Source organism: Peromyscus leucopus, chromosome X (assembly GCF_004664715.2).
Source record: "Peromyscus leucopus breed LL Stock chromosome X, UCI_PerLeu_2.1, whole genome shotgun sequence".
In the NCBI taxonomy this organism is placed as follows: Eukaryota; Metazoa; Chordata; class Mammalia; order Rodentia; family Cricetidae; genus Peromyscus; species Peromyscus leucopus.
Genome location: NC_051083.1, coordinates 31076603 through 31103794, shown reverse-complemented (window position 1 = coordinate 31103794; position 27192 = coordinate 31076603). Strand labels below are relative to the sequence as shown.

Sequence of the window (27192 nt, the reverse complement as noted above, 5' to 3'; positions counted from 1 at the left end):
TGGAAACTGTGTATCTTGGGATGACCTTGAACTCCTGATCCTCCTGTCTCCACCTCCTAGGTTCAGGGTTTACAGACATGCACTAACTATCATGGCTGGTTTATGGGGCGCTGGGGATGGAATCCCAGGGCTGCATGTTAGACGAGCACTAACAACTGAGCTGTGTCCCAAGCCCTTCCACGTGTGAGGTTCTCCCCTCCCTTCTCCTTTCTTTCTGTAAGCGATTGAGAGAACCAACCTTGGATCTTGAGGTTACCATGACTTTCCTGGTTTTTCCCTTGAACTGTTTTGTTGTTTGTTTGTTTGCTTGCTTGTTTTTTTTTTTGTTTGTTTTTGAGCTAGGCTTTCTCTGTGTAGCCCTGGCTATACCAGAAATTGCTATGTAGACCATGCTGGCCTCAAACCCACATAGACTGAACTGTTGTCTTTTAGTTTGAGTGTTTTCTCTAGCCATGGCATTTTCACTCACTGTTACTTAATTGGCCATTGACATCATAGGCTGCTTTAACTCTTTCTGATGATGTAAGAGAGCTGAAAGTTTTGATATAGTAGTTAGAACCCAGCTGGGTGTGATGGTACATACCTGTAATCCCAACACGTGGGACCAAGAGTTCAGGTCTGGTCTTGTCTATAGAGTGAGTTTGGGGCTGCTCTGTACTTCATGAGTCCCTGTCTTGGAAATTTAACAACAACAACAACAAGGACTTTAACCCATTTTTATTTTTATTCATTTTATGTTTCTCTCTCCTTCTCCCTGTCTACCAGCCCTCAGTAGAACTCTTTTTTTTTCTTTTTGTTTGTTTTGTTTTGTTTTTCAAGGCAGGATTTCTCTGTGTAGCTTTGCGCCTTTCCTGGAACTCGATTTGTAGACCAGGCTGGCCTCAAATTCACAGAGATCTGCCTGCCTCTGCCTCCTGAGTGCTGGGATTAAAGGCATGTGTCACCATTGCCTGGTAAATCCTTTTATTTTATATTCTTTTTATTTAAAATTTATTATGTACACAGAAGACGTTGCCAGATCTTGTTACAGATGGTTGTGAGCCACCATGTGAGTGCTGGGAATTGAACTCTGGAAGAACAGTCGGTGCTCTTAACCTCGGAGTCATCTCTCCAGCCCCTATTTTATATTCTTTTACTTACTTGTTTTTGTCTTTTGAGACAGATCTCATTTATATAGTCCAGGCTGGCCTAGATAGAACTCTGAATCCTCCTGCCTCAGCATCTGGAGTGCTGGGAGTGCAAGTATGTATTATCACACACAGTTCTCAGTGTAGTCTTTGTTTTTGGTTTTCATTTACTGGTGCAGACTCTTGCTGTTTAGCCATAGTCAACTAGCCTGGAACTTGTAGCAATCCTCCTGCTTCTACCTTCTGCGTGTTGGGTTAATAGGCATATACACTACCATGATTGGCTGTCTGTATTTTTTATTGAGTGGAATTTCTCAGTTATTATACTCAGAAGCCACCAAGACCTATCAGAAAATATATATTAAAGTCAGTTATGAGAAACTGACTGTCATAAGTCCCCATAAGGTTGAGATTCAAAGACGTTTAATTATGTAATCTATTCTGAAAACAGACCTGAGACATTCACTGGTGGTTGTGCCAGGCACTGAGTTTGAGAACATTCTACATAACCGATGAAGACACGAGTTTTCAAAAGAAAAGTAATATGGGTTGGTGAGATGGCTTAGTAGGTAAAAGTTCCTGCTGCAAAGCCTGATAACTTGAGTTCGAATCTTGGCACCCACATAGCAGAAGGAGAGAACCAACTCTTACAAGATGTCCTCTGACCTTCACATACTCATTGTGGCATGTACTTGCTCGTATACACAGGCATACACGCTCCCTCCCACACCCAGAGTATTAATTAATGAAAAGTATTTTTAAAATGGTGGATGGTCAACTTTACTTTCGTCTTGTGTTAATTTCAGTGGTATTCTTGTGCCTGGAGGCTTTGGAATCCGAGGAACACTGGGAAAACTCCAGGCAATTTCTTGGGCAAGGACAAAGAAGATTCCATTTCTGGGTAAAATTTTTGTTTATTGATCCTATGAGTTTTTATGTTTTTTTTTTTTCAGTGCTAGGAATTGAACCTAGGGCCTTAAGGGTACATGCAAGGCAACTCTGCCATTGAGATATATTGCCATCCCTTATTCAGGTTTTTGACATAAGGTAGGTGTCATACCTTAGTTGGGGTAACATATAATAAGGTTTGTTCTTGGGAAGGTGTGAACTTAGTTTTGAAAGTCAGGTACCAAATTGTTTGCTACAGGGCTTATCACACTGAATGTGGCTCCTAGCTTGCTTTTGTAAATAAAGTTTTCTTGTAACATAGCCACCCAATTTGTTTTGCATATTGCTGTACAGTTGGAGAAGATCAAATGATTTGTAAAGCCTAGAATTATTACTTACAGTTTATAGCAAACCTTTGCCTCTGAGTAGCAAGAAGCTGGAAGAAGTCTATCTCTGTATTCTTACCAGTCCTCTTAGCACTTGCAGCAAAAAGCCATTCCGCAGAACTCTGTACTAACCTTTCTGTTTGAAAAAGAAGTGCTTAAGCCAAGTGTGGTGGCGTGCGCCTTTAATCCCAGTACTCAGGAGGCAGAGGCAGGTGGATCTCTGAGGTTGATTGAGGCCAGCCTGGTCTACAAGTGAGTTTTAGGACAGCCAGAGCTACACAGAGAAACCCTATCTTGAAAAACAAACAAACAAACAAGCAAGCAAACAAACAAGCAACAACAAAAAGTAAAGAAAAAGAAGTGCTTAAGTGGAAACTTTGTGTGTGTATGTGGTACTGGCGATGAAACCCAGGGCCTTGTGTATGCTAAATAAGCACTACTACCGTGCCGCATCCACAGCTCTAAGCTGAAACTTATATTCATTTTAGAGAAGATAATGCAAAAAGATCAACCAGTGCCACAGGAGCAGCTCTGTTAAAAGTTGCCTAAACCAGGTCTTCTTTTTCTTTCTTAAAAGAAATATGATCTTACTGTCTTGTCTAGGCTGACCTTGAACTTCTTGGTTCAAGCTATCCTCCTGTCTCAGCATCTCAAATACTGAGACTACATGTATACATCACTATGCCTTCAGAGGCAGGTCTTTTGAATGCTCTTGCAATTTAAATTGCAAAGCCTAGTTTTTTAACAGCAAGGCCGGATGACATGGGAGCTGGGTGTGCTAAAGGCAGCTCTGTGGCTGGAGATTCAGGTAGGAGGGCATGGAGGCCCCGTCTCCCACTGTGTTGCAGGGATTCTGGTGGGTTTATAAATCGAAGGGAAGGTCAGCAGAATGTTAGATGTTAGTTTTTTTCTATTACCTGCTCTTTTCCTGGGTACTCCAGACTCTTGAGACTCCTTTTCCAAAGAAAAACCAGGACACTTGCTTTGTTTTATCCTGACCTAAGCTCATTTGGGCCATTGTTACCTTTTGCTTTTTAAGAAGGGGTGTTCAGGCAGGGGATATGGCACAGTGGGCAGCAAACATCCTGGTTTGATCCCCAACACCCATTAAAAGCTAGGTATGACTGTACATGCATATAACCTTAACACTGTGTTGGGGGATATGGAGACAGGAGGGTTGCTGGGGCTTGCTGGCCAGCTAGCCTAGATGAATTGGCAAGCTCCAGGTTCATTGAGAAACCCTGTATCAAGGGAGTAAGATAGAGATCGATAATGCAGGGCACTTGACTTACTCCTATGGCCTCTGCACTTGGGTATGTGTGCACTATCACCCTACTTGTGCATATATGTCATGTACACACACAAATGAAGAAAGGGCATGTGTCTTAGTTACTTTTCCATTGCTGTGATAAAACACCATGACCAAGCAATTTATAGTAGAAAGAAGGAAGGGTTTATTTGGGGCTTAAAGTTCCAGAAGGAGAGGAGTCCACGACCATCCTGGTGGGGAGCATGGTAGCAGGTAGGCAGGCATGGTGCTGGAGCAGCAGCTGAGAGCTCGTGATTTTGATCTGTAAGCAGGAAGCAGAGAGAGCTAACTCAAAATGGCAAGTCTTGAACCTCAGAGCCTGCCCGAAGTAACTTTTCTTTCAACAAGGCCACACTTCCTAGTCACTCCCCAAAAAGCCTCCAACTGGAGACCAAATATTCAGACTTAGGAGCCTATGGAGGCTGTTCTCATTCAAACGATCACAGGATGTTTTCATACAGGGTGTTTTATGTAGCTCAGGCTGGCCTTAAAGTTGCTATATAGCCAAGGTGACCTTGAATTCTTGATCCTCCTGCCTTCACTTCCCTAGTGCTGGGATTATAGATAGGCACCAGCGTATGCTGCAGCGGGGAATGGAACCTGGAGTTTGGAGCGTGGTAGGCAAACAATCAACTGAGCTACAGCTCTGCCCTTCATGGTTTGTTTTTTTTTAAAATCTCTCTCTAAACTCAGTTTCCACCTAAACTTGGTTAAAGCTCCTGATGTGATTTTTCATTGTGCAGATGTTTGCAAGTTGTTCTCAGGGCCCCCCATGTGTGCCCTTTATTCCTGTTTTTATTTTGTGCAGTTAAAGGCATGTAAGTTTAATAAAGACAAAATGGCCAATAAGTACCCTGTTTGTATGTCTGTGCACCACATGGGTGCGGGTGGTCTTTGAGCTCCGAAGAAGGCATGGCTGCTGGAAACCGAAACTGGCTCTTCTGCAAGAATAACGAGTGTTCTCTCTCTCTCTTTTGGTTTTTGGAGACAGGGTTTTTCTGTGCTGCTGAGCCATTTCTCCAGCCTCAGGTGCTCTGTTTTATACAGTACATGTTATATCTGGTCTGTCAATATATAAAAAACTATATAAAATGGCCAGCGAAATTCTTTTCACATTTCTACTGTTTTAATCTATTTTTCAAGTTTTTGTACATGTATACAGTGTATGTTGAATATATTTTCTCTCATATCCCTATACTCAAGTGAGCCTTGAACTTGTGTAGCTGAGGCGGGCTTTGAACTCCCAATCCTCTTGCCTATACCTCCCATGTGCTAGGATTACAGATAGGCATCTCTGCTTCACAACATCATGTCTCTTAATGCCCTAACCATATGGAACTTTCTGAAGTTCCTTGAGTACTCAGCCATTTCCTGCTTATCCCTTTAATCCTGGCATGCTGTTGCATTGATGGCTTCTCCCCTTGCATCTCCTGGATCACATGTATATGTCTGGAGCAGCATCTGGAATGCTCCTTGCTGTCTGTTTATAGGAGGGAGTTGGGCTGCAGTGAGTGTGGAGATAGATTCAAAAGTATCTGTATGGCAACAGGCCTGCAGTGACCCGGGCTTTATCTTCCACTCATCTTTTTTTTTTTTTTAAAGATTTATTATTATTTTAGGTGCCTTGGTATTTTGCTTGTATGTGTGTCTGTCTGTGTACCACATGCATGCAGTGTCCTTGGAGACCAGAAGACGGCTTTGGATCTTCTGGAACTGGAGTTACAGACATTTTTGAGCTGCCATATGGTGTTGAGAACCTGGCCCTCCGCAAGAGGTCCAAGTGCTCCTAACTTCCGAGCCACCTCTCCAATCCACTTCTGCCTTTTTTGAGCGCCTGCTCAGCTTCATTTTGTGTCTCCTTGCCTGCTTTCTGCCATGCACCTGTCCATAGCACCGGTGTCAGCTCCTGCTGTTCCTTTTCTCCCCGAGATTAGCAGCCCCAGCTCCTTAGGAGGCCATCGTCAGACTGACCAACCTCAGGATGCCCTGTGGACAAGGCCGTATCTTGGTTGTGAATTCGTGAGAAGCAGGAATGTGAAATCTTAGCTCAAGGAGACTTCCTCTTGAGTTGGGGTGTGGTGAGCCATGCTCTGAAAGACTCAAGGTCTTTGAAACAGCTCTGCAGCCCACATTGGTGCCTTGCTTCAAGAGCAGCTGTGGCTGATGGCATACTTGTCTTCTGGGAGCTTGTCGCTTGCTCATCTGCCTTCCAGTTGCTTCTTGCTCACCCCTGGACCTTAGGTTGCTCCTTTAGTTTTAACCTCTATCATTCACTGCTCTCCCAGGAACTATTCTGGGCGCTAAGGGGATCACAGGGAACAAAACAGGAAGTCTTCCTCTCTTGAGGTCCGCATTCTAAGAGACTTCAGGAAACAATTGAATGTCTCTAGATACAAAACGTGCTCATGTGCTTCTCCTAATAGGAATTTGCCTTGGGATGCAACTGGCTGTGATTGAATTTGCAAGAAACTGCCTGGGCTTGAAAGGTAAGTCCCAGATTTACCAAGAACCTTTTATTTCAGTCAAGAACATGTGTCAGCAATGTTGGTAAATCACGAAATGTCTTTGTCTTTAGATGCTAATTCTACAGAATTTGAGCCAAACACTCCGGTTCCATTGGTAAGTGGCTTGTTGATCTTTCTGGGTCCAGTCATTGTCATTTGGTTTTAATTCTTGCCTAGATCCCTAAGGGGGAATTACTGTTTTTTCCTAACAGTGCCAGAACCTTAAGAATTACATATGAATTTATTATTTCCTATTATTTTTGCTTCAGACTACTTTGTTCTCACTAGTCTATCTTGCCAGCTGTGTCTTGAAGAAACACAGCTCTGCCTGACTTGTCTTTGCAGCAGCTTTCAAGCTTGATGTTTAGGAAAGGATTAAATTGACTGTGACAACAATTTATAACGGCTAATATAAATAAATGAGTTGTCCCTTCTCTAGCCTTGTCCCCAGTCTGACTATTTTCCATGTTGGTGGCCATCTATCCTTCTAAAACAAATGTGACAACCACTGACTGCTGGGTCTCACCTGCCAGTTCCGTTTCCCCCAAGATACTCAGTCATGGGGCTCGAGAGATGGCCCAGTGGCTAAGAGTGCTTGCAACTCTTCCTGAGGACCCGTTTGGTTCCCAGCACCCACAGTAGGCAGCTCATAGCCCCCCGTAAGTCCAGTTCTAGGGACCTGACACTGTCCTCTTGCCTTTGTCCGCATCCATGTATGTGTGCACACACATAAAGAAGAAATGGTTGGATTTTTGTTTCTTTGAGACAGGGTCTCATTATGTAGTTCTGTCTGTCCTTGAACTTAGAGATGCACCTGCCTCTGTCTTTCAAGTGCTGGGATTAAAGACAGGTGCCACCATGCCTGACTATAAATGTTTAAAAAAATCAGGATCATTTGCCAAGCCTGAAGGCGCTCACATTTCATCACGTGCTGCTTCATTTCATCACATGCTGCTTCGTTCATCTGTCCCATGTCATTTCAATTCCTCCCATACTCAGGGGTTCCAGTTTGGACGATGTGAAGTAGTTTTCAGTTTTTCCATGGAGATTCCCTATACCTTAGATGTCCCTCTTGTGGTCTTCCGTCTTCTCCCTAGATCCTCGACAAAATAAATGAAGAATTGAACCAATCATTTTAGGAAGGCTTTATTTCTGTGCCTTCGATTGCTTGCCACACTCATTAGCAAATCTTGCCTTTCATGCTTGTCATTGGCCTTTGGCTTGCCTGGCCATCAGTTGCCTGTCTGTGTATATCCAGCTACATCCTTGCTGCCAAGCATCCCTCTCTAATAATCAGGGGCCTTCATACACTTCATACAGTGGTTATACTCTCCTTGGTTGGTTTTTACTTTTACTTATTTGTGTGTGTGTGTGTGTGTGTGTGTGTGTGTGTGTGTGTGTGTGTGTGAGAGAGAGAGAGAGAGAGAGAGAGAGAGAGAGAGAGAGAGAGAGAGAGACACTGTTTGCAGTTATTGGTTTTCTTCTGCTGCTCTGTGTTCTGGGGAATGAACTCAGGTTGTTAGGCTTGTGTGGAAGGCTTACCTAGAACTCACTGTGTAGCCCAGGCTGGCCCCAAACTTAGCAATCCTCTAACCCTAGTCTCTCAAGTATTGGGGTCACAGGTAGTAACTGCTATGCCTAGTTCTCTCTGTGTTTTTTAAAGAATTTTATTTATTTATTTTGTGTGTATGTGTGTGTACTCTAGAGCACATATGTGTGGATTCATGTGCCACAGCATGTATGTGGAGGTCAGAGGACAACTTGCAGGAGTTGGTTCTTCTGTGCAGATACTAGGGATCAAACTCAGGTTGTGAAGCTTGGGGCGGGTGCCTTTTTGTCGGTCCTTATGTTGTTATGAACATCCTACAGATTTTAATGAGACATTAGAAGTGTCTCATTCAATATGCTTTAGCATTTCACAGATCTATGCCACTTATCCTGGCAATCTATTTTGGATCACTTCACTTCTTAAAAAAGAGATTCCAAGGCTTGGGATGTAGTTTAGTTGGTAGAGTGTTTGTTCAGTGTACATAAACCCCGAGTTCCATCCCCAGCATGGCATAACTGGGGCATGTATATTACTTGTCACATGTGAGGTGCATGTCACTAGCCCTGTCCTCAATTATGACACTAAAATTTTCTCCAGATATTACCAAATGGTGGGAGGGCAGAGGTAGAGCTGTCTCCATTAAGAATCATTGGGCTGGAGAGATGGCTCAGTGGTTAAGAGCACCGACTGCTCTCCCAGAGGTCCTGAGTTCAATTCCCAGCAACCACATGGTGGCTCACAACCACCTGTAATGAGATCTGGTGCTCTCTTCTGGCCTGTAGGGACACATGCAGTCAGAGCACTGTATACATGATAAATAAATAAATCTTTAAAAAAAAAAAAAAAAAAGAAAGAATCATTGACTTTGGGCTTGAATGATGGCTCAGCAATTAAGAATGTGTACTGCAGATTGGGCATGGTGGGACACGCCTTTAATCCTAGCACTTGGAGGCAAAGGCAGGTGATCCCTGTGAGTTCCAGAACAAGCAAGAACTACATAGAGATACCCTGTTTTAAAAAATGTGTACTGCTCTTGCAGAGGACCTGAGTTTTCTCAGCACTCCCAGTAGGCAGCTCACAGCTGCCTGTAACTCCAGCTCCAGGGCATCCAGTGCCTCTGACCTGCACCTATGTGCATCCCTACACACAGATGCATAATTAAAAATAAAATAGTCATTGGCTTAGAGAAATCTAGTTCTATTCCTAGTTCCTTATACTAGTTCCGTTTCTCATCTCTGTGACATAATTAATACCCCACCCTAACAGCTTAAGGGAAGAGTGTTTGTTTTTTAAAATTGAGATGGGCTCTCATGGAACCCTATGATGACCTTGGACTTCTGATTCCTTGGCTGTTACCTCCCAAGTTCTGGGATTCCAGGTAGGTACCATCAGCTCTGGTTTATGTAGTGTTGGGGATGGACGCCCAGGGCTTTGTGAATGCTAGGGAAGCACGCAAGCAGCTTAGCTACCTTCTGAGCCTTGGATGGTTTAATTTGCCTCACAGTTTGAGGAGCTATAACCCGTCAGGATGGAGGAGGCACGGCCATGAGACTGGCTCCCGTCCGTGTTGGTGGGAGGGAGCATGAGGTGGGTTGTTTCACGCTGTAGGCAGACACCAAGTGCACAGCAAAGCTGGACTATTAACCCTCATCCCATTCTATCTGCCAACTAGGCCCCTCGTCCTAAAGGTTCCTTGCTGTCCCTAAACAGCGCTACAGCTGGGGGGCAAGTGTTCAAATACAGGAACCTGTGAGGGTGCATTCCATACTTGCACCATGACATTCCTCTACTTCTCCTCTACCTTCCTGTATAGCAACTATTTGTTCTTTTGTTCTTGGTTCATTCCATTTAAAAAATGAAATTTTATTTGAGTGCATGTGTGTGCGTATGTCTGGACACATGTGCCACAGTTTGCCTGTCGTGGTGGAGACCACTTTTATGGGACTCGGCTCTCTCCTTCTACCATATAGGTCTTATAGAGGTCTTGGGAGTAGAACTCTGATCATTAGCTTGGTGACAAGCATCCTTATCTACTGGGCCATCTTCTTTTTTTTCAGTTTTTAGAGACAGGGTTTCTCTGTGTAACCCTGGCTGTCCTGTTCTGGAACTCGCTTTGTAGATCAGGCTGGCCTCGAACTCACAGAGATCCACCTGCCTCTGCCTCCCGAGTGCTGGGATTAAAGGCGTGTGCCACCACTGCCCGGCTGTCCATTGGGCCATCTTGTCAGCCCCATTTTTGCATTTTTTAAAAAAATATAAATAGGGGCTGGAGACATGACTCAGCAGTTAAGAGGACCTGTTCTTGCAGAGGACCTGGGTTCAGGTCCCAGCACTCACATGGCAGCTCACAATCATGTATAACTGTAGTTCCAGGGTATTTGACGTTCTCTTCTGGCCTCCATGGGCACCGTATGAACACGGCACACTTACAAACATACAGACAAAAACACTTACACATGTAAATAAAAATAAATCTTGAAATTAATTAAAAATAAAAACAAATGTGTATGTCCATCTGTGACTTCTCCCCTTTTTAGATACATCATAGCATATTCTTCTCATTTTTTTCTGACTTGCTTTTTTTCACTTGGCATTATATGCTGGAGATTACCCCATGGAAGGGTATAGAAATATTCATGCCTTTTTATAGCTTTCAATTCAAACCATAATGAACCGTCACTTCCCAGCCAGATGGTACTTTTAAACCTGATGCTCAGAAGGCCTCATATCAGCAAAGAGTTCCTTAGGAGGCTTTAATAGAAATGTATTTCCTGAGTAATAGCTACAGTGGCTCTGCCAGGAAAATGATGGCTTTTCTTCTTCAGGAGATACGTTGGGACAGGAAGGGATTTTACCAGTAGGTGCCGCTATTAGACAGCTTTGTCGAGGGTAAGTCTTGGCTGACTACTCTTAGCTCGGTATGAGTGCACAAAGAAAAATTGATGCACAGGATAAAAAAGTTAAATCTATAGAAAAGCTTATCATAAAAGGACTTCATTTACCTTATTTTGTGTTAGTTTTCTTCTACAGAAGCAACTACATTCATTTTTTTTGCTGTTGTTATTAATTCAGGGACGCGTGAGTGCGTGCATGCTTGTGTGTGTGTGTGTGTGTGTGTGTGTGTGTGTGTGTGTGTGTGTGTGCATGCACCTGTCCATATGCATGGATGGCTATATAAACTTTTTGGAGTAGGCAGTGCAATGAATGGGAACGCAAGGCACCATGTGTACTAGCTAAGTGTCCTACTACTGGGCCACACCCACAGCCACTCTAGCTAGCATGCTGAAGACGTTGTTCCAACCTTACCCTGATTACATATCATTGTGTAAGGACCTTTTACGACTTGTCTAGCTGTGTGCACTATGGGCCTGACAGTATTTATTGCATTAGTGCTATTGTGCTTATAGTATTGTATTTAGGTTGTACTCTTTATTTTGTTAACCTTAAGTCACTCTACATTTTGACCTCCATGTGCAAATATGTTCTGTACCCACACACAAGCACATCTGTGGGATGAATCCATAGAAGGGAATTGCTAAGTCAGAGGATGTGTGCATTTTACATTTCAATGGCTCCTATACACATAAGAGAGATGAAAACAATAAAACCTAATTGCTATTGAATGTCTTTATGTGCTGAGATCACTTTGCTGGAGAAAAATAGCCTTAAGAGCCAGCAGTTGTGCTGATGGCTGAAAGTCTTATTAAAGAAAAAGACTAAGGGGAATGGAATCACAAGGCAGCCAACACCACAATGCCTGAGGAGTGACTTGACTTGGGCGGATAGCAATTACTTAGTGGGCATAGTCATTCCTTCTCTTTTAGCTAAAGAAAGTAAACATGTTGGAAACCAGGAGATTCTTTTAGGATATGTCTGCTGCTAAAATCTGTTTTATTTCATTGGTTGTCATGACCCCCACCCTTTTTTGGCATGTAAGATAAGTGTTATGGTTGCTTATAAAATCATTGGAGACACTGTTATTCAGAATAGACTTTTAACAGGCACACATAAAAGGAGAAATAGATTTTTCCCCAAGGGCTACAGTAGGTGCTAAGTCCAAGAGTACCCAGGAGAGAGAGCAAAAATTTGTTATATTGGGGTTGGGGATTTAGCTCAGTGGTAGAGCGCTTGCCTAATAAGCGCAAGTCCCTGGGTTCGGTCCTCAGCTCTGAAAAAAAAATGTTATATTATGCCATTTCTTTGATTTAGTCACAAGACCTAATAGAACACTCTGGAGCATTGTAGAATATTTCTGGATCTGCAGCAACTCTGGTCTATTTTCTGCTTTAACATTGTCTCAGCTGCTTTTAGAGGAGGCTTATCAGGCACCTAGATAGCTGCCTTATGTTCTAACTCTGTATCAATCTAAGGGACTAGATGTTAGACAGCTCTCTGGTAGGCAGGCAGACAGGCTTTAGGTAGATTAATGTACTTTTCACTGCAACATTTAAGATGGCTGACTTCCCGAGTCTTCTCTCTTCTAGACAAAGACTTGGTAGGCTTTTTTTTTGGTGGGAATCCCAAATCTCCTGGGAGAGGTTGGGGGCTTATGTAGTGGGAACAAGTCAGCTTTTTTTTCTTTGTCTGGATTACCCAATCCTCTACAATAGCCCAAACCAGCCATTTCTGAGAAAGGGAACCCCCAATATAAAAGTTTCAGCTCTCCATACAAACTCAGATTGTGGATTCCCGATCCCCTCTCCCATTGGACACTCTGCTTTTCCTTCTTTTTTAGTTAAGTCAGTGGAGAAAAAGAATCTGTTCCTGCCATAATGGTATCACTTGAAATCATGCCTATAATTCCAGCACTGAGAAAGCAGGGGCAGGAAGATAGTGAGTTTGAGGTCAGCCTGGGCTGTAGAGTGTGTTCTAGGCTATCCTCAATCATATAGTGAGACCTTGCCTCAAAACAAAACAAAAACAAACAAATAAAACCAAAATAAGCAGGGAGATGGTTTAGCAGGTAAAAGCACTTACCACCAAGTGTAATAATTTAAGTTTGATTCCCAGAACCCACATGGTGAGAGGAGAAAACAGACTCTTGGAAGGTGTTCTTTGACTTCCATACATGTGCGGTGGCACTTGCACACACACAAAATATGTAAAATATAACAAAACATTATTAAAAAAAACAAATGAAAATGAATTTGTTGTTGGTTGTTTTTTTCTACTCTTTTGGGGGGCTCACCACCCAGCTCCTAAATAAATCACACACAGAGGCCTATTCTTACTTACAAATGCCCGGCCTTAGCTTGGCTTGTTTCTTGCCAGCTTTTCTTAAATTATCCTGTCTGTCTTTGGCCTTGGGGCTTTTATCTTCCTCTATTCCTGTATACCTTTTCTTTCCTTGTCACTCTGTGTCTGGCTGTGTAGTTGGGTGGATGGGTGGGTGGGTGGCTGGCCCCTGAAATCCTCCTCTTTGCTCTCTTGTTCCTTCTTCTCATCCTCCAAGATTTCTCCTTCTAATAATTCTCTCTGCCTGCCAGCCCTGCCTATCCTTTCTCCCTCCTGCCTCGCTATTGGCCATTCAGTTCTTTATTAGCCCATCAGGTGTTTTAGACAGGCACAGTAACACAGCTTCACAGTTAAACAAATACAACATAAACAAAAGTAACATACCTTAAGATAATATTCCCCAACATGAATTCATGTAAAATATAACACCATGAAAACAGAATGCATGTGCTGCCTTCAAAACGTACATGGACACTCAGATGGTGGTATTGGTAAGAGAAAGAGGAAAGGGGCTAGAGAGATTGTTTAGCAGTTAAGAGTGCTTCCTGCTCTTCTAGAGGACCCAGATTTTGTGTCTAGCACCCAAATCAGGCATCTCGCAATTCCCTGTTAACTCTAGCTCCAGGAGATCCAACTTCATCTTCTATCCTCCTTGGGCACCTGCACATGACATAGACACAGATGCATAGACATACACATTTTTAAAAAATGAAAAATGGGAGATTAGATTTTTTCCTTTAAATTATTTCATTATTTTACATGTATGAGTGTCTTGCTTTCATGTATGTTTGTATATAATGTGTATGCCTGGTGCCCTGGGAGGCTAGAAGATGGTATTGGACCCCTTGAAACTGGAGTTACAGATAATTGTGAGCAGCCATGTGGGTGCTGGGAACTGAATCTGGGTCCACCTGCTTTTAACTGCTGAACCACCTCTCCAGCCCCAGGTTAGAATGCTACTACTGAACCACTCATGGGATGGCTAGAAGTGTTTTAGCAAGGTGCAAATGGACATCTGAGATTGTAGCATTTGATAATATTCTGATTGGATTTCTTTACTATTCTTATGCCTTCGTTTATCCCTTTTTGATGTAGGAAGTTTCAGAGTTAAGGTCAATTTGACATCTGATTTGTGAAATAGTTATAATTAAAAGATGATTCCTGTTGGAGGGTAATTTATGTTGCCTTTAGTTGAAGCCCTATTTGAAATATTTCCTTTGGCTTATTTTCAATGACTTTATATACTATGCAAATTAAGAGATTGTTAAAAAACAAAAACAAAACTTAAACCAGCCAAATCACAAGAAATCCCCCCAAAGACCATATATCTCTGTAATTCTCGCACTTAGGAAGTGGAGAGACAGGAGGATCAGGAGTTTGAGGCCAGCTTGAGCTATATGAGACTGTCTCAAACAAACAAGTAAACAGATACCCAGACAATTCACTCCAGAGTAACCATTTAGGCAACTTATATTACTTGGACATGTGATTTACTTTTAGAACATTGAAGATTTTCTACTTGACAAAAAATATAGAAGGCCTTTGAGAGTTAGTTTGTGTTTAAAATCATTTTTCCCAGAAAGGCAGTTATAAGGAATATAGCTATAACAGGGGAAGAATGATTGTGTGTGTGTGTGTGTGTGTGTGTGTGTGTGTGTGTGTGTGTGTGTACTGCCTATGTGCAAGCACAAGATGGCCAGAGGAGGAAGATGTTGAGTGTTTGCTCTACCACTCTGTACTCTATTCTCTTGAGACAAAGTGTCTCACTGAATCTGGAGCTAGACTGGTGGCCAGGAAGTCTCAGCGATCTGTCTGTCTTTATCCGCACAATGCTGTGGTTACAGGCACAAGTGTGGTGGCCCCTAGCTTTTCTCATGGCTGCTGGGCAGTTGAACTCAGGTCCTCATGCTTGTGGAACAAGTACTGTTACCTATTGAACCATCTCTTCCACTCTATCTTATTTTTAAAGGTTTGTTTATTTTTTAATTACTTTTGTATATGTGTGCATCTCCGTGTGTGTATGCCACATGTGTAGAGCAGAAGAGGGCATTGGGTCCCTTAGAGCTGGAGTGAGTGACAGGAGGTTGTGGGCTGCCCAGTGTGGGTACTGGAAACCAATTGTGGGTCTTTAGAAGAGCAGAAATAGTTCTTTTTATCTTTTTGTTTTGAGACAGGTTTTTTTTTTTTTTTTGTGTGTGTGTGTGTGTGTGTGTGTGTGTGTGTGTGTGTGTGTGTGTGTGTGTGTAGCGTTGGTTGTCCTGGAACTCACTCTGTAGACCAGGCTAGCCTTGAACTCAGAGATCCACCTGCTTCTGCCTTCTGAGTGCTGGGATTAAGATATGCTCCACACCAGTGTAGCAGCAGAAATAGCTCTTAACTGCTGAGCCATCTCTGTAGGGAAGATCCGCTCTGAATGTGGGCAGCACCATTCATTCCATGGGCTGGTGTCAGAACTGAATACAAAGTTAAAAAGGACCTGGGAGATGGCTTAGTAGGTAGGGTACTTGTTGCTATGCCCGAGAACCTGAGTTCAGTTTCTAGGACCCACAAAGTGGAAGGAGAGAGTCACCTCTAGCATGTTTTCATCCTCTGACTTCCACATACATACAATGGTGCATGAACGCAAGTGTGCACACCCACCCAAACACACAATAAAGAAATAAATAAATGTAATTTTACAATACTGTTTTAAAAGTTCGGAAGGAAAAACACTCATCTGTCTGCCTCATGACCGAGCACATAGCGTGACCACCGTGGACCTCACACTGCCACCCGAGAGTCAGTGTTCCCACCCCACCTTCCTCACCTTCCACATGACAGACTGTGCTCTCAACCTGGGAGCCAGGAATATGCTTAAGGTGCTTTTGTCCCAGCAACAAGAACAGTAACTAATACAGCAATCTCTCCAGTCCCCAAGTAGCCTGAAGTGGAATTGTGTTGGTAGTTCATTTGTAATGCTGTATTTAGGACTCGAAAGTGGACAGTTCCAAACAGTTCTCCCCCCCACCCCACCCCTGAGTATCTCCTCCCACCAACATTCAGTCATTTCTATTAAAAAGAAATAAGTGGTTGAAATGCCTATTTCTAAGGCATTTCCCATTGAGCTCAAGGTATAAAAGGCTGACAAATACATTAGCTTTAAAGCCTTCATGGAGTCAGTCATTTGTTGTTAAAATTATGGATTACCCTTAAAACTCACTAATGGGCACTCACTCCAAATTGTACTGGCTCCTTTCAAAAATAGCAGACTCGGTAAAGGGGTGGGGGTAGGGCACAGGAAAGGATGTGTTAGGCAGGGGCCATCATGACCTGAAGAAAAATGGTCCTTTTTTAAAAGAACATATAAAATTGTATGTATTCAAGATGTACAAATATGTAAGTTTTGCTGTTTATATACATTATGAAACGATTACTAAAATCATGCTACCATCTCCTAGCCACATAGTTCAGTGAATATGGTAAAAAAAAAATTGAGACCCACTCTCTAACAAGTTTGAATTATTCAGTAGTTTATTTTTTGAGATGGGGTCTCATGTATCTTAGGCTGGCCTTGAGTTCATTATCCAGCCAAGGATGGCCCTGAACTCCTGATCCTTCTGCTTACATCTCTCAAGTGCTGAGATTGTAGTTGGGTGTGGCTGTGCATGCCTCCAATTACATGGGGACATGTGTGGCACAGACAGGAGCTTACTTGTGGGGCTTGCTGGCTGCCAGCCTAGCTCCAAGTTCAGTGACAGATCCTGTCTCAAAGGAATAAAGTGAATGATAGAGCAGGGTGCCTGATGTCCTCTTCTACTGTCTCTGTATGTGTGAATGTACACACACACACACACACACACACACACACACACACACACACACACACACACTCAGCCTTGCCCTGGTGGAGCCTACAGCTCCGTGAGCAGTGGAATTTTGTGGCTGACAAAGTCCTGGCAGTGTTAATTAGAAGGGTAATGTAGATGAACTTTGGTGATGTGAGGATCAGATCAGTGTAGGAAGAGAGGTTAAGAAGGCCACCCAAGGATATGCACCCCCACCTCCATTTTTTGAGACAAGGTCACTATGTGCTGGCTATGATTCTGCAACAATCCTTTTGCTTCTGCCTCTTGAACACTGGGATTACAGGTATGAATCACCATGCCATACTTCATTTTACCCTTTGTTGAGGGTTCAGCTTGAAACACTTTTCCCGTGCTGGTGTATATGGCAGTCATGGAACATATCTGTTCTGTCAAAGTTCTGTGTGTGGCCTGTGCTCTTACCTCCTTTGCTGTGAAAGCCTCTACTTTGTGTCTGCCACTCCTTTGCAGAGGATGCCTATCTCATCTTAAAGCAGGCTGGCTGATGTTACTCTATGATTTTGGTGGGGGATGGAACCTAGACCATCATGCTTGCGAGGCAAGTGCTCTGCCATTGAGTTCACAGCTCTAGTCTGTGACTCTTGACACCTTTCTTCTTCCTTTCTGACCTTGGATTGGCTACTTAGCATGATACCCAAGGACTTTCATGATCTGAAGCCAGGGTGCCCTCTTTATTCTGAATACCTGCCTTTTTCCCAAAGACAAAGCACGTGCATTCTTGGAACAACCTTTGAAATTGGTCATGAAGCGTTTCCCTGGGGTCGTTCTTTTCTTTCTCCTTCTCCTTTTATTATTTGTGCATGTGCCACTGTTTGCATATGGAGGCTGGAAGACAACTTTGTGGAGTAGATTCTTGCCTTCATCTTGGCATGGGTTTTGGGCATTGAACCCAAGTTGTTAGGCTTGTGCAGCAAGTACCTTTGCCCACTGAACCATCTCACTGTTTTTCTCTGGTTTAAATGCTCACTGCTGCCTCTTTTCCATATACTCCTCTCAAGGCATCAGGGCACTAGGTACAAAACCCAAAACCTAGTGGATAATGCTGCTTTCCCTATTCCTCCCTTCCTTGCTTATCATAGACTTAGGACCTCAGGGGTCTGGAAGTTATCTTTCATAATTATTTTTCCATAGTACATGTTTTGTACATTTAGATTAACAAATTGTTATTTTATTTTTGGTGATGCTGGGGATTGAACCCATAAGTTTGGTCATGACAGGCAAGCACTCTATGATGAACCATGCTCCGTCCCCCTCTTACCTTCTTTGAAACAGAGTCTCATGTATACCACCAGGTTGATGTCAAACTTGCTATGTATCTGAGAATGATGAACTCCTGGTCCTCCTTTCTCTACCTCCCAAATGCTAAGATTACAGGCATGAGCCACAGTGTCTATCTTTTGCTTTATATATTTGGAGCTGCACTAACATGTTTCCATGCCAGAGGCTAATTGACACCTAGAACATAGGCTAAAGTGGGAGCTAGCTTGGCCTAGATAATAAAAAAGGCACCACAAATAAACAAATGAACCGTAGACTACTGATGCCTGGCAATTGTGATGGTGTGTGTTAATTGTTAACTTGGCAGGATCTGGAATCAGGCAGACTAGTTACCCAAGCACACCTGCAAGGGATTATTTAGCTGTTGGGCATGTCTGTGAAGGATTGATTATCTAGACTAGGTTAATTGAAGAAGGAAGAAGCACCATCAATGTGGGCGGTACCATTCCACAGGCTGTGGTCCCAGACTGAATAAAAGGAGAGAGCAAGCTGAGTACCAGCATTCATTGCTCTCTCTTTCCTGACTGGATGAAATGTGAACTGCTGCCTCCAATGCTAGCTTCTAGGGTTTCCTTGCAATGATGGCCCGTATCCTTGAAATGTGACCCTTCCTTAAGTTGATTTGTCAGGGTATTTTGTCACAGCACGAGGAAAAGTAACTAAGACAGGAATGAAGCTGTTCAAACCTCAAATGCTAGAACTTCTAGTTCAACAGCATTAAAGCATAATCCAGTTGGGTGTTGTGGCACGTGCCTATAATCCTAGCACTGGGAAGGCAAAGGCGGAAGGATTTATGCAAAGTTTGAGAGTAGCTGATCTGCATAAGGAATTTCAGGACAGTCAAGGCTCCTGACTAAGACTGTCAGGATCATGACCGATCCTGCTTAGCCCAGGAATGAAATCTGTTAGCACAGCATATTGGTTGAACGAGACAGAGAAACCCCATCTCACCACAGATGCTTAGTAGACTGTTTATAGTGACCCCACCTGGTGCTCACAGTCTCAGAAACAAACCAGAGAGAGCTGTACTTCCGAAGAAAGGAAAGAATATCTTTTACAAGCCAGTAGTAAACTTGATGGTGAAATCATTCAGAGTGCCATTAAGACCAGCATCAGGGCTGTGGGTGTGGCTTAGTGGTACAGTGTGCTTTCCCAGCATGTGAAAATGCTCAGCATTTTATCCCCAGCTTTTGTGGTGCTACAAAAAATACTCTACCATTACTGTGATAAAACACCATTACCAAAACGAACTGGGGGTAGGGGTGGGGGGTGTTTTACCTACTCTGTCATCCAGGGACATTAGGTCAGGAACTCAAGGTAGGAACCTGGAGGCAGAAACTGAGGCAGAGGCCGCAAAAGAGAATGCTGCTTACTGGCGTGCTCCCCTTGGCTTGCTCAGCATACTTTCTTATACAACCCAGGACCACCTGCCCAGTGAGAAGATACCAAGTGAGAAGTGGTTTGGGCCCTCCTACATCCATCACTCAAGTAAGAAAATGCCCCACAGACTTGCCCACAGGCTAATCTGGTAGAGGCATTTTCTCAATTGGGTTCCCTTTTTCCAAATGATCCTAGCGTGTGTCAAGTTGACATAAAACTAGCCAGCACAGCTACATACCCAGACATGCTGCTCTATTTCTTGGTGGAAGGATTAGAAGTTACTTTTTTTTTTTAGAATCTTTTATGCTTTATTATTATTATTATTATCATTGTTTTTTTGAGACAGGGTTTCACCATGTAACTCTGGCTGTCCTGCAACTCACTTTATTGACCAGGTTAGCCTTGAACTCTTAGAGATCCGCCTGCCTCTGCTTCCTGAGTGCTGGGATTAAAGGCGTGCACCAACACCAACCAACTCCTAATCACAATTTTTAAGAGTTTTCTTCGATGACTTTTGTTTAGGCTATTTTTTTTTAAACTGTTGTTTGCTTTTTTTTTCTCCTTTTCTTCTTCTGCTTTGTTTTCTATCAGTCAGTCAATCAGTTATTCTACCTACCTATTTACTTCCCTGTTGGGTTTACGTGTGTGGGAGGCAGTAGTCAGTTTCCTCCCTCCACCATATAGATCCTGGGGATTGAACCCAGGTCATCAGGCTTGGCAGCAAATGTTTCCAGGAGCTGCTTAATTTTTTGAATACACAACACTGATTTCAGTGGTCTGATCATTGGAGAAACTTCTGTAATCATAAAATCACAAGTATACTCTCAAAGTTAAGATCGTTTTATTTTCTGACTGTTGAAAGGATGGAAGGCAGAGAGGCTTATCATGAAAATCAATGACTCAGCAATTAAAAATTATTCTCTTTTAATTGAAGAGTATTGTTTTTAAACATTTATTTTGTGCGTGTACCTGTGTGCGTGCTTGCACACATACCCCATGACACAGGTGAAGGTCAGAGGACAACTTGCAGAAGTTAGTTCTCTTTCTGCCGTGTGGGTCCTGGGGGTCAAACTCAGGGCATCAGGTTTAACAGCCTTGAGCCGCTGAGCAATCTCATCATCTCCCTCATTTTTCTTTTTGAAAGTTCAAAAGTCCAAACAAAAGGATACCAAGTGAGAAGTGGATTTCTCATTCCTGCCCCCTCCTAATGTGAAACCGTCTTGGTTACTTTTCTCTGTGTTGAGACTAATACATGACAAGAAGCAACGTTAAGAGAAGAAGGGTATATGTTGCTTTCCAGTTTGAGGGGGTTCAATCCATCGTGTCAGGAAGGCATGAAAGAGTGAGTAGAAGGTGTGGAGATATGAGCAGAAGGCATCTAGTCACATTGCTTTCTCAGGAAGCAGGGAGTGTTAATTTCTGGTTTTTGGTTTGTTTTGCTTTGTTTGAGGCGTGGTCTTGCTGTGTAGCTCTGGTTGATCTCACCTCTAGATCCTCCCACCTTAGCCTTCTAACTGCTGGGATTGCATGTATGTACCACCAGCTGAGATTCTATATTTTAGCCCATATCCAAACAGAATTGAAGGTATTTCCTCCATCTCCCCACCCTGCCCCCCACGTCATAAAGTCCTACTCATTTTGTGTCTGGTGCCATTGTGGCCACCCATGCTGTATGTTCTTAACAGATCTTTCTACAAACTTGGGCTTCCAGAGTAAAGATGCTTGCCACTCAACTCCCCAGAGAGCTTGCTTGTCCCTGTCTAGCCTGTGTCCTCCTACCCATTCTCTAGAGACACAGACTAGGTAGGTGTGGGGTCCACTGGTCACCTCAGGGCTACTAGGAATATGACTATAGCTACCTTGATGGACATACCTAGCTTACACTTGTGTGTGTGCGTGCATTGTGCATTCACAGACATGACTATGGAGTCCAGAAGACAGCCTTGAGTGTTCCTCAGGTTTTGTCCACTTATTTTTTTTGTTGACGTAGGGTCTCTGATTAGCCTGGAACTTACCAGGTAGGCTAGGATGGCTGGCCAGTGAGTCCCAGAGATCTGCCTCTCAGCCTCCCCAGCAATAAGATATAAGAGTGTCCCTACATTGGATTTTTTTTCCACACATGACTTCTGGAGATCAGCCTCTGGTCCTTGAGCTTGCAAAGCAAGCTCTCTACTGACTGAGCTATCTGAGCCCCCAAACTTACATTTTCAAGTTCATTGGGTTAACCCTTTCCTGGAGTCAAGGGCCATGCTTTGCAGGCAGTGATTCTTAGCTTAGGGTATGGTACTATAGAGGCCCATGTAGTTGGAAACCATCCATTATCACAGTTTCTACATTTTGAAGTGGAAATCGGTTACATACTTTTCTGGTATCAGCCACAGAAAGTAGAGCATGGTAATTTTGAGTTAAAAATAAATATTGAAGAACATTAGTTAGAACATTGTTTTCCAGAACCAAGGCCTTAGGCTGCCCAACCTGAGGCCATTCCTGCAGTGATGAGCCTTGTGCCTCTTTCTCTTATATTCCTTTTATTCCCTGAGGGGTCATTTGTTTCAGAGGCATAGTAAGTGTTGGGAGATGCCCTATAGACAAGTATCTGCTTTTGAAGTGTGTTCCTTGCTAGCCATTGAACAGAGTGAAATAAGAATTGAGATTAGAAATGATGCCAGCACTCAGAGCAAGGAACAACTGTTTTGAAAGAAAAGTAGACTGAAGGCTTTACTTGACTCTTCAGCATTCCTTCCAAGCCCTTGATAGCATTTTTATTTTCCTTGGCAACATTGTAGAAGTATCCTGGACTTTTTTCTTTTAGATTTATGTATTATTTTAGAAATTTATTTTGTTTTATGTCTATGGGTGTTTTGCCTGCATGTATAACTATCAGTTCACCACTTATGTGCCTGGTGCCCAAAGAGGCCAGAAGATGGTGTCAGATCCCTTGGAACTGGAGTTATAGACAGTTGTGAGCTGCCATGTGGGTGCTGGGAATCCAAACCTGGTTCTTTGAAAGAACAGCCAGTGCTCTAACTGCTGAGCAATCTCTCTAGCCTCTATTTTTACTTTTAATTATATTTATTCATGTGTGTCTTGTGGGTGGGTATGTGCACCTGTGTACAGGTTTGGGAGGAAGCCAAAAGAGGGCATTGGATCCCTCAGAGCTGGAGTTACAAGTAGTTGTGTGCCACCTGATGTGGGTGCTCGGAATTTGTATCCACTGCAAGAGCCATATGCACTCTTTTTTTTGTTTTTGAGACAGAGTTTCTCTTTGTAACGCTGGCTGTCCTGGAACTCACTCTGTAGATCAGGCTGGCCTCAAACTCACAGAGATCCACCTACTTCTAGGATTAAAGGCGTGTACCACCACTGCCCAGCAGTAATTTACACTCTTAACCATTGAGCCATCTCTTTAGCCTCTCTGGTGCTGGGGGTAGGGCTAGTGCTACCATGGCTGTGGGAGCCCATTTTCAGGTTTCCTAGTGGCTTTATCCAGCAGGTCTTTATACAGAGGATGATTGGACCACAGGCCTGAGTGCAGGTGTCTGAGATGGTCTGCACTTGGCTGTGCTGGGCGGAGGTCTTTTGCTCCACCCCTTGGCGTCTCTATAAAAACCCTGGGCCAGAGACATTCCGGGCTGTTGAAATAGGTTCAGGCCCTCTCGAGGCTATCCTGTATTTTCTATCTGTTTATCTCCACAATCTAAATCCTTCTATCTAATATTTCCCACTGCCTGCACTCAAGAAAACTCTGGGGAACTGTGGAGTTAATGGGTAAATGCCCCGCAACAGGCTCTCATTTAGCCCAAGCTAGCTTTAAACTCTATGTAACTGAGTATGACCTTGAACTCAATCCTTTTGCCTATACCTCCCAAGTGCTAAGATTACAAGCATGAGCCATCATACTTGCAATATATATTTAAGAATTTTTACTTTTAAAATAAAAAAAAATGCTGAGTGTGATGTCACATGCCTTTAATTCCAGCACTTGGGAGTCAGAGGAAGGTGGATCTCTGTTGAGTTTGAGGCCAGCCTGGTCTACAAAGTGAGTTCCAGGACAGCTAGGGCTGTTATGCAGAGAAACCTTGTCTCGAAAAATCAAAACCAAAAAAAAAAAAAAAAATTTATTTATTCCTTGATGGTTCTATATTTGTATATGGTGGTTTTTAGTTCTTTTCACCCTCATTATTCTGTCTCTCCCACTGAAACTTGTCTTCTTTCCACTATTCCCTTCTAATTTCAAGTCTTATTTTGGTTTCTATGACCTACTGAGTTTAAATAGGGTCTGATGACTTTTCTTTTTAATCTCAAAAGTAGATGATTCGGGCAACAAGATGGCTCAGGAAGAAAAAGGCACTTAGCACCAAGTCTGACAACCAGAGTTTGATATCCTAGTCACACTACTCATGTTATCTTCTGACCTCCACACATGTACTGTGACCTGCTGGTGTATGCACTTGCTCATATGTACATGTGTGAAATAAACACACATTAGATAAATAAATGTAAAACAAATAAAAGATTCAGAGAAATAAAGTAGGTACATCAGGCTAAGGTTACTCTAAAATCTAAGTAATCAAGAGTGAATATTTGACAAGTAATGTTAGAGGTTTTTGTTCTTTTTTTGGGGGGGCACCAACCAGCTCCCAAATAAATCACACATGGAGGCTTATTATTACTTATGAATGCCCGGCCTTAGCTTGGCTTAGTTTCTAGCCAGCTTTCCTTTTCTTAAATTATCCTATTTACTCTGGGCTTTTCCCATTCTCTTACTTCTGTAAATCTTACTCTTACTCCATGGCTTGCTGTGTGGCTGTGTGGCTGTGTGGCTTTGTGGCTTTGAGGCTGTGAGGCTGTGTGGTTGTGTGGCTGTGTGGCTGTGTGGCTGGCCCCTGGAGTCCTCCTCCTCCTTTAGCTCCTAGATCTTAGATCTCTCCTCCCAGTTTTCTCCTTCTATATATTCTTTCTGCCTGCCAGCCCTGCCTATTCTTTCTCCTGCCTTGCTATTGGCCAGTTCTTTATTAGGCCATCAGGTCTTTTACACAGGCACAGTAACACAGCTTCACAGAGTTAAACAAACGAAACATGAACAAAAGTAACACACCTTAAAATAATATTCAACAACAGACAAGAGAGACAGACATGTCTTAGAATTTGCTTTATTAACAGTATCTTGCTCTCACAGCTAGATCTTTATGATTGCAAAGGATTCAATCAGTACGTGGTGATGGGGCTCCTTGATGGCTTCTTCATTGTGATATCTTTTTGAAAAATGCTTGGAATTCTTCGAAACTGACTTCTCCATCGCCATTCTTATCCAGCTCTTCAAAGAGATTGTCTAGAGCACTTGAACCCTGGTTTTAGACAAAAAGAATGGGGTAGGAGAAGGAAGAAAATTTAGATAGGATGCTGGAACGCATCTCGGAAATTAGAGGACCTGGATTTTTCCTTCCAAGAAGGCAGCCTAGGTTTCAGTCACCTGCCACTGACAATAAAATGCTAGGTGTGGTTTTATGTAACCTAACTGGGTTCTATCTTACTTTTTAAATTTATCTTCGAAACAGGGCCTCATTATGTATCCCTGACTAGTCTGAAACCCACTCTGTAGACCAGGCTGGCCTCGAACTCAACAGAGATCCACCTGCCTCTGCCTCCAGAGTACTGAGATTAGATGAGTGAGTGTACCACCCGTTGCCCATTTAAAACATACTTATGTGCATGTGTGTGCATCTGTCTGTGGGCATGTACTTGTGAGTGCAGTTGCCCCCAGAGCCCAGTAAATGCCATCAGATCCTCTGGAGCTGTAGGTGGTTGTAAGTTACTTGAGAGGAGTGCTGGATCTGAAGCCAGGTCTCTTGGAAAGAGCGTCATGTGCTCTTAACCACTGAGCCATCTCTCCAGCCCCTTGCTCTTTAGAAAATTTTAACACTATATAGCACATTTGTTATTCTCTAATAGTCATAATCTGCATTTTGATATATTTGATAAGATCTAAACTTTTTTGTTTTGTTTTAGAGGCAGGGCTTGTCTATTTAGCCCTGGCTGTCCTGGAAGAGATCTGAACTTCTTTATATCTCTGAAAACATTCTTCAAATTGGACCTGGTAGCTCAAGCCTGTAATCCCAACTACTTAGAAGGCTGAAGCAGGGGGATTGCATTTAGTTTGAGGTTAACTTGGACGGCATAGTGAGTTTTAGGTCAGATTGGGCTACATAGATCCTGTTTCAAAAACGTTAAAATTCTAACAATTTATCATGTGTCCATTTAAAAAAGACTTATTTCTTTAAAGATTTAAAGAAAATTTTATGAGTATATGCGTTTTGTCTGCATGTATGAATATGTGCCATGGGCGTTTGGTGCCCATAGAAGCAAGAAGAGGACATTGGATCCCCTGAACCCAGAGTTAAAGATGGTGTGAGCAGCCATGTGCCTACTGAGACCCAAACCTGGGCTCTCTGCAAGAGTAGTAAATGCTCCTAACTGCTGAGCCATCTCTCCAGTCCCTCATCTAGCCTTTCTTATGTGGACAGTTCAGTAGTGTTAAGTATATGTACTTTACTATACAACAAATCTCCACATGCATGTGTGAAGGTCTTGGGTTCAAGTCCCAGCAACACATGCACAAAGTTATTGTGCATTATAAGAAAATTAGGAAACACCAGATTATAATAATGTTTTCAGCAGGTGTGTGTGTTCTAAAAACAAAAGTCATGTGGATTTAGGCTGGAGCTCAGTGGTAGAGTGCCTATTTAGTCTTTGCTACGCCCTGGGTTGTATGTGGCCATATCCGCACAGGGCTGTGGTCAGTATTTCAGAGGCAGTCCTCAGCCCTAGGCCCTCAGCTATTCTCCTCTCCCACCCTCAGAGGCAGCAGCCTCTGGCTGCTCAGGTGTGCACTCACCTTCAGGAGACTGGGGAATTCTGACTGAATCAGCAGCTTCAGCTCCTCCTTTGATAGCTGGTTTGGATCGCCTTCCTTGGCCGCATATTTTTGGAAGATGCTCTTCATTTCTTCAGGAGACTTCTTAGTGCTCATTCTGCTGTCCTCTAAATTGGGAAGAAAATAGAGTTACCAAAAAGCTGAAGTGGAGCTTCCATGTCACGTGTTCCCCACAAGGTTTTCCGGGAAAGACAAGGGAGAGAAGAAGGAAAAGGGAGAGGAGAAGAGAGGTAGATGGGAACAGCATTATTAGTTCCTAAGTGATGTTCAAAACAGCTGTTAGCGGAGTGCTTGCTTAGCCTGCTGGAAGCCCCGGGCTCGCTCTCTCCCCAGCACCCAGAAGCTAGTGGGCCGGGTTCAGATCACACGGAGCTGCTCACCAGTCAGTGCAAGCACTGCACGAGCCAAGCCGCAAAGCAACGGGGAGAAGCGATGAGGAGCCGAGGAGGAGCTCTTTTATAGTCTTTTCAGACATACCACCTGATTAGGAAATTCCCCTGTTTACTCTTTAAGGGTAATGATTAATGGGTTCTGAAACCAGGCTTTAAGACTCAATTAAGGGCAAGCTCCGATAAAGAGTGACTTCAACAGTTGCTTAATGGTTCAGGGTCCCAAGAATAAAACCTGTATTTTCTTTTTCTTAGAATTATTTTCCCTCCAATTTTTATCTTGCTCACAGCTCACATTTCTGAAAGCAACGAGATTGCAGATTTAGGCTTGAAAAAATTTTTTTTCTTAT

The 27192-nt window shown here is 43.1% G+C and overlaps 2 protein-coding genes across 2 annotated transcripts in view; one reads left to right on the top strand and one right to left on the bottom strand.

Annotated features, from left to right (window-relative positions):
• The window catches only part of Ctps2 (CTP synthase 2), a 107714-nt gene that overhangs the window by 28494 nt on the left and 52028 nt on the right, over positions 1-27192 (top strand). The window contains 3 exon segments of the mRNA XM_028887755.2: positions 1934-2028; positions 6134-6196; positions 6286-6329. Of these exon segments, the coding sequence (XP_028743588.1) occupies positions 1934-2028; positions 6134-6196; positions 6286-6329 (202 nt within the window).
• S100g (S100 calcium binding protein G) lies at positions 24657-26943 on the bottom strand. Its single transcript, XM_028887756.2, has 3 exons — positions 26834-26943; positions 26415-26560; positions 24657-24867 (listed from the first exon to the last, which is right to left on the bottom strand). The coding sequence occupies exons 2-3, from the start codon at positions 26547-26549 to the stop codon at positions 24763-24765; spliced, it is 240 nt and encodes a 79-aa protein (XP_028743589.1). The 5' UTR covers positions 26550-26560; positions 26834-26943; the 3' UTR covers positions 24657-24762.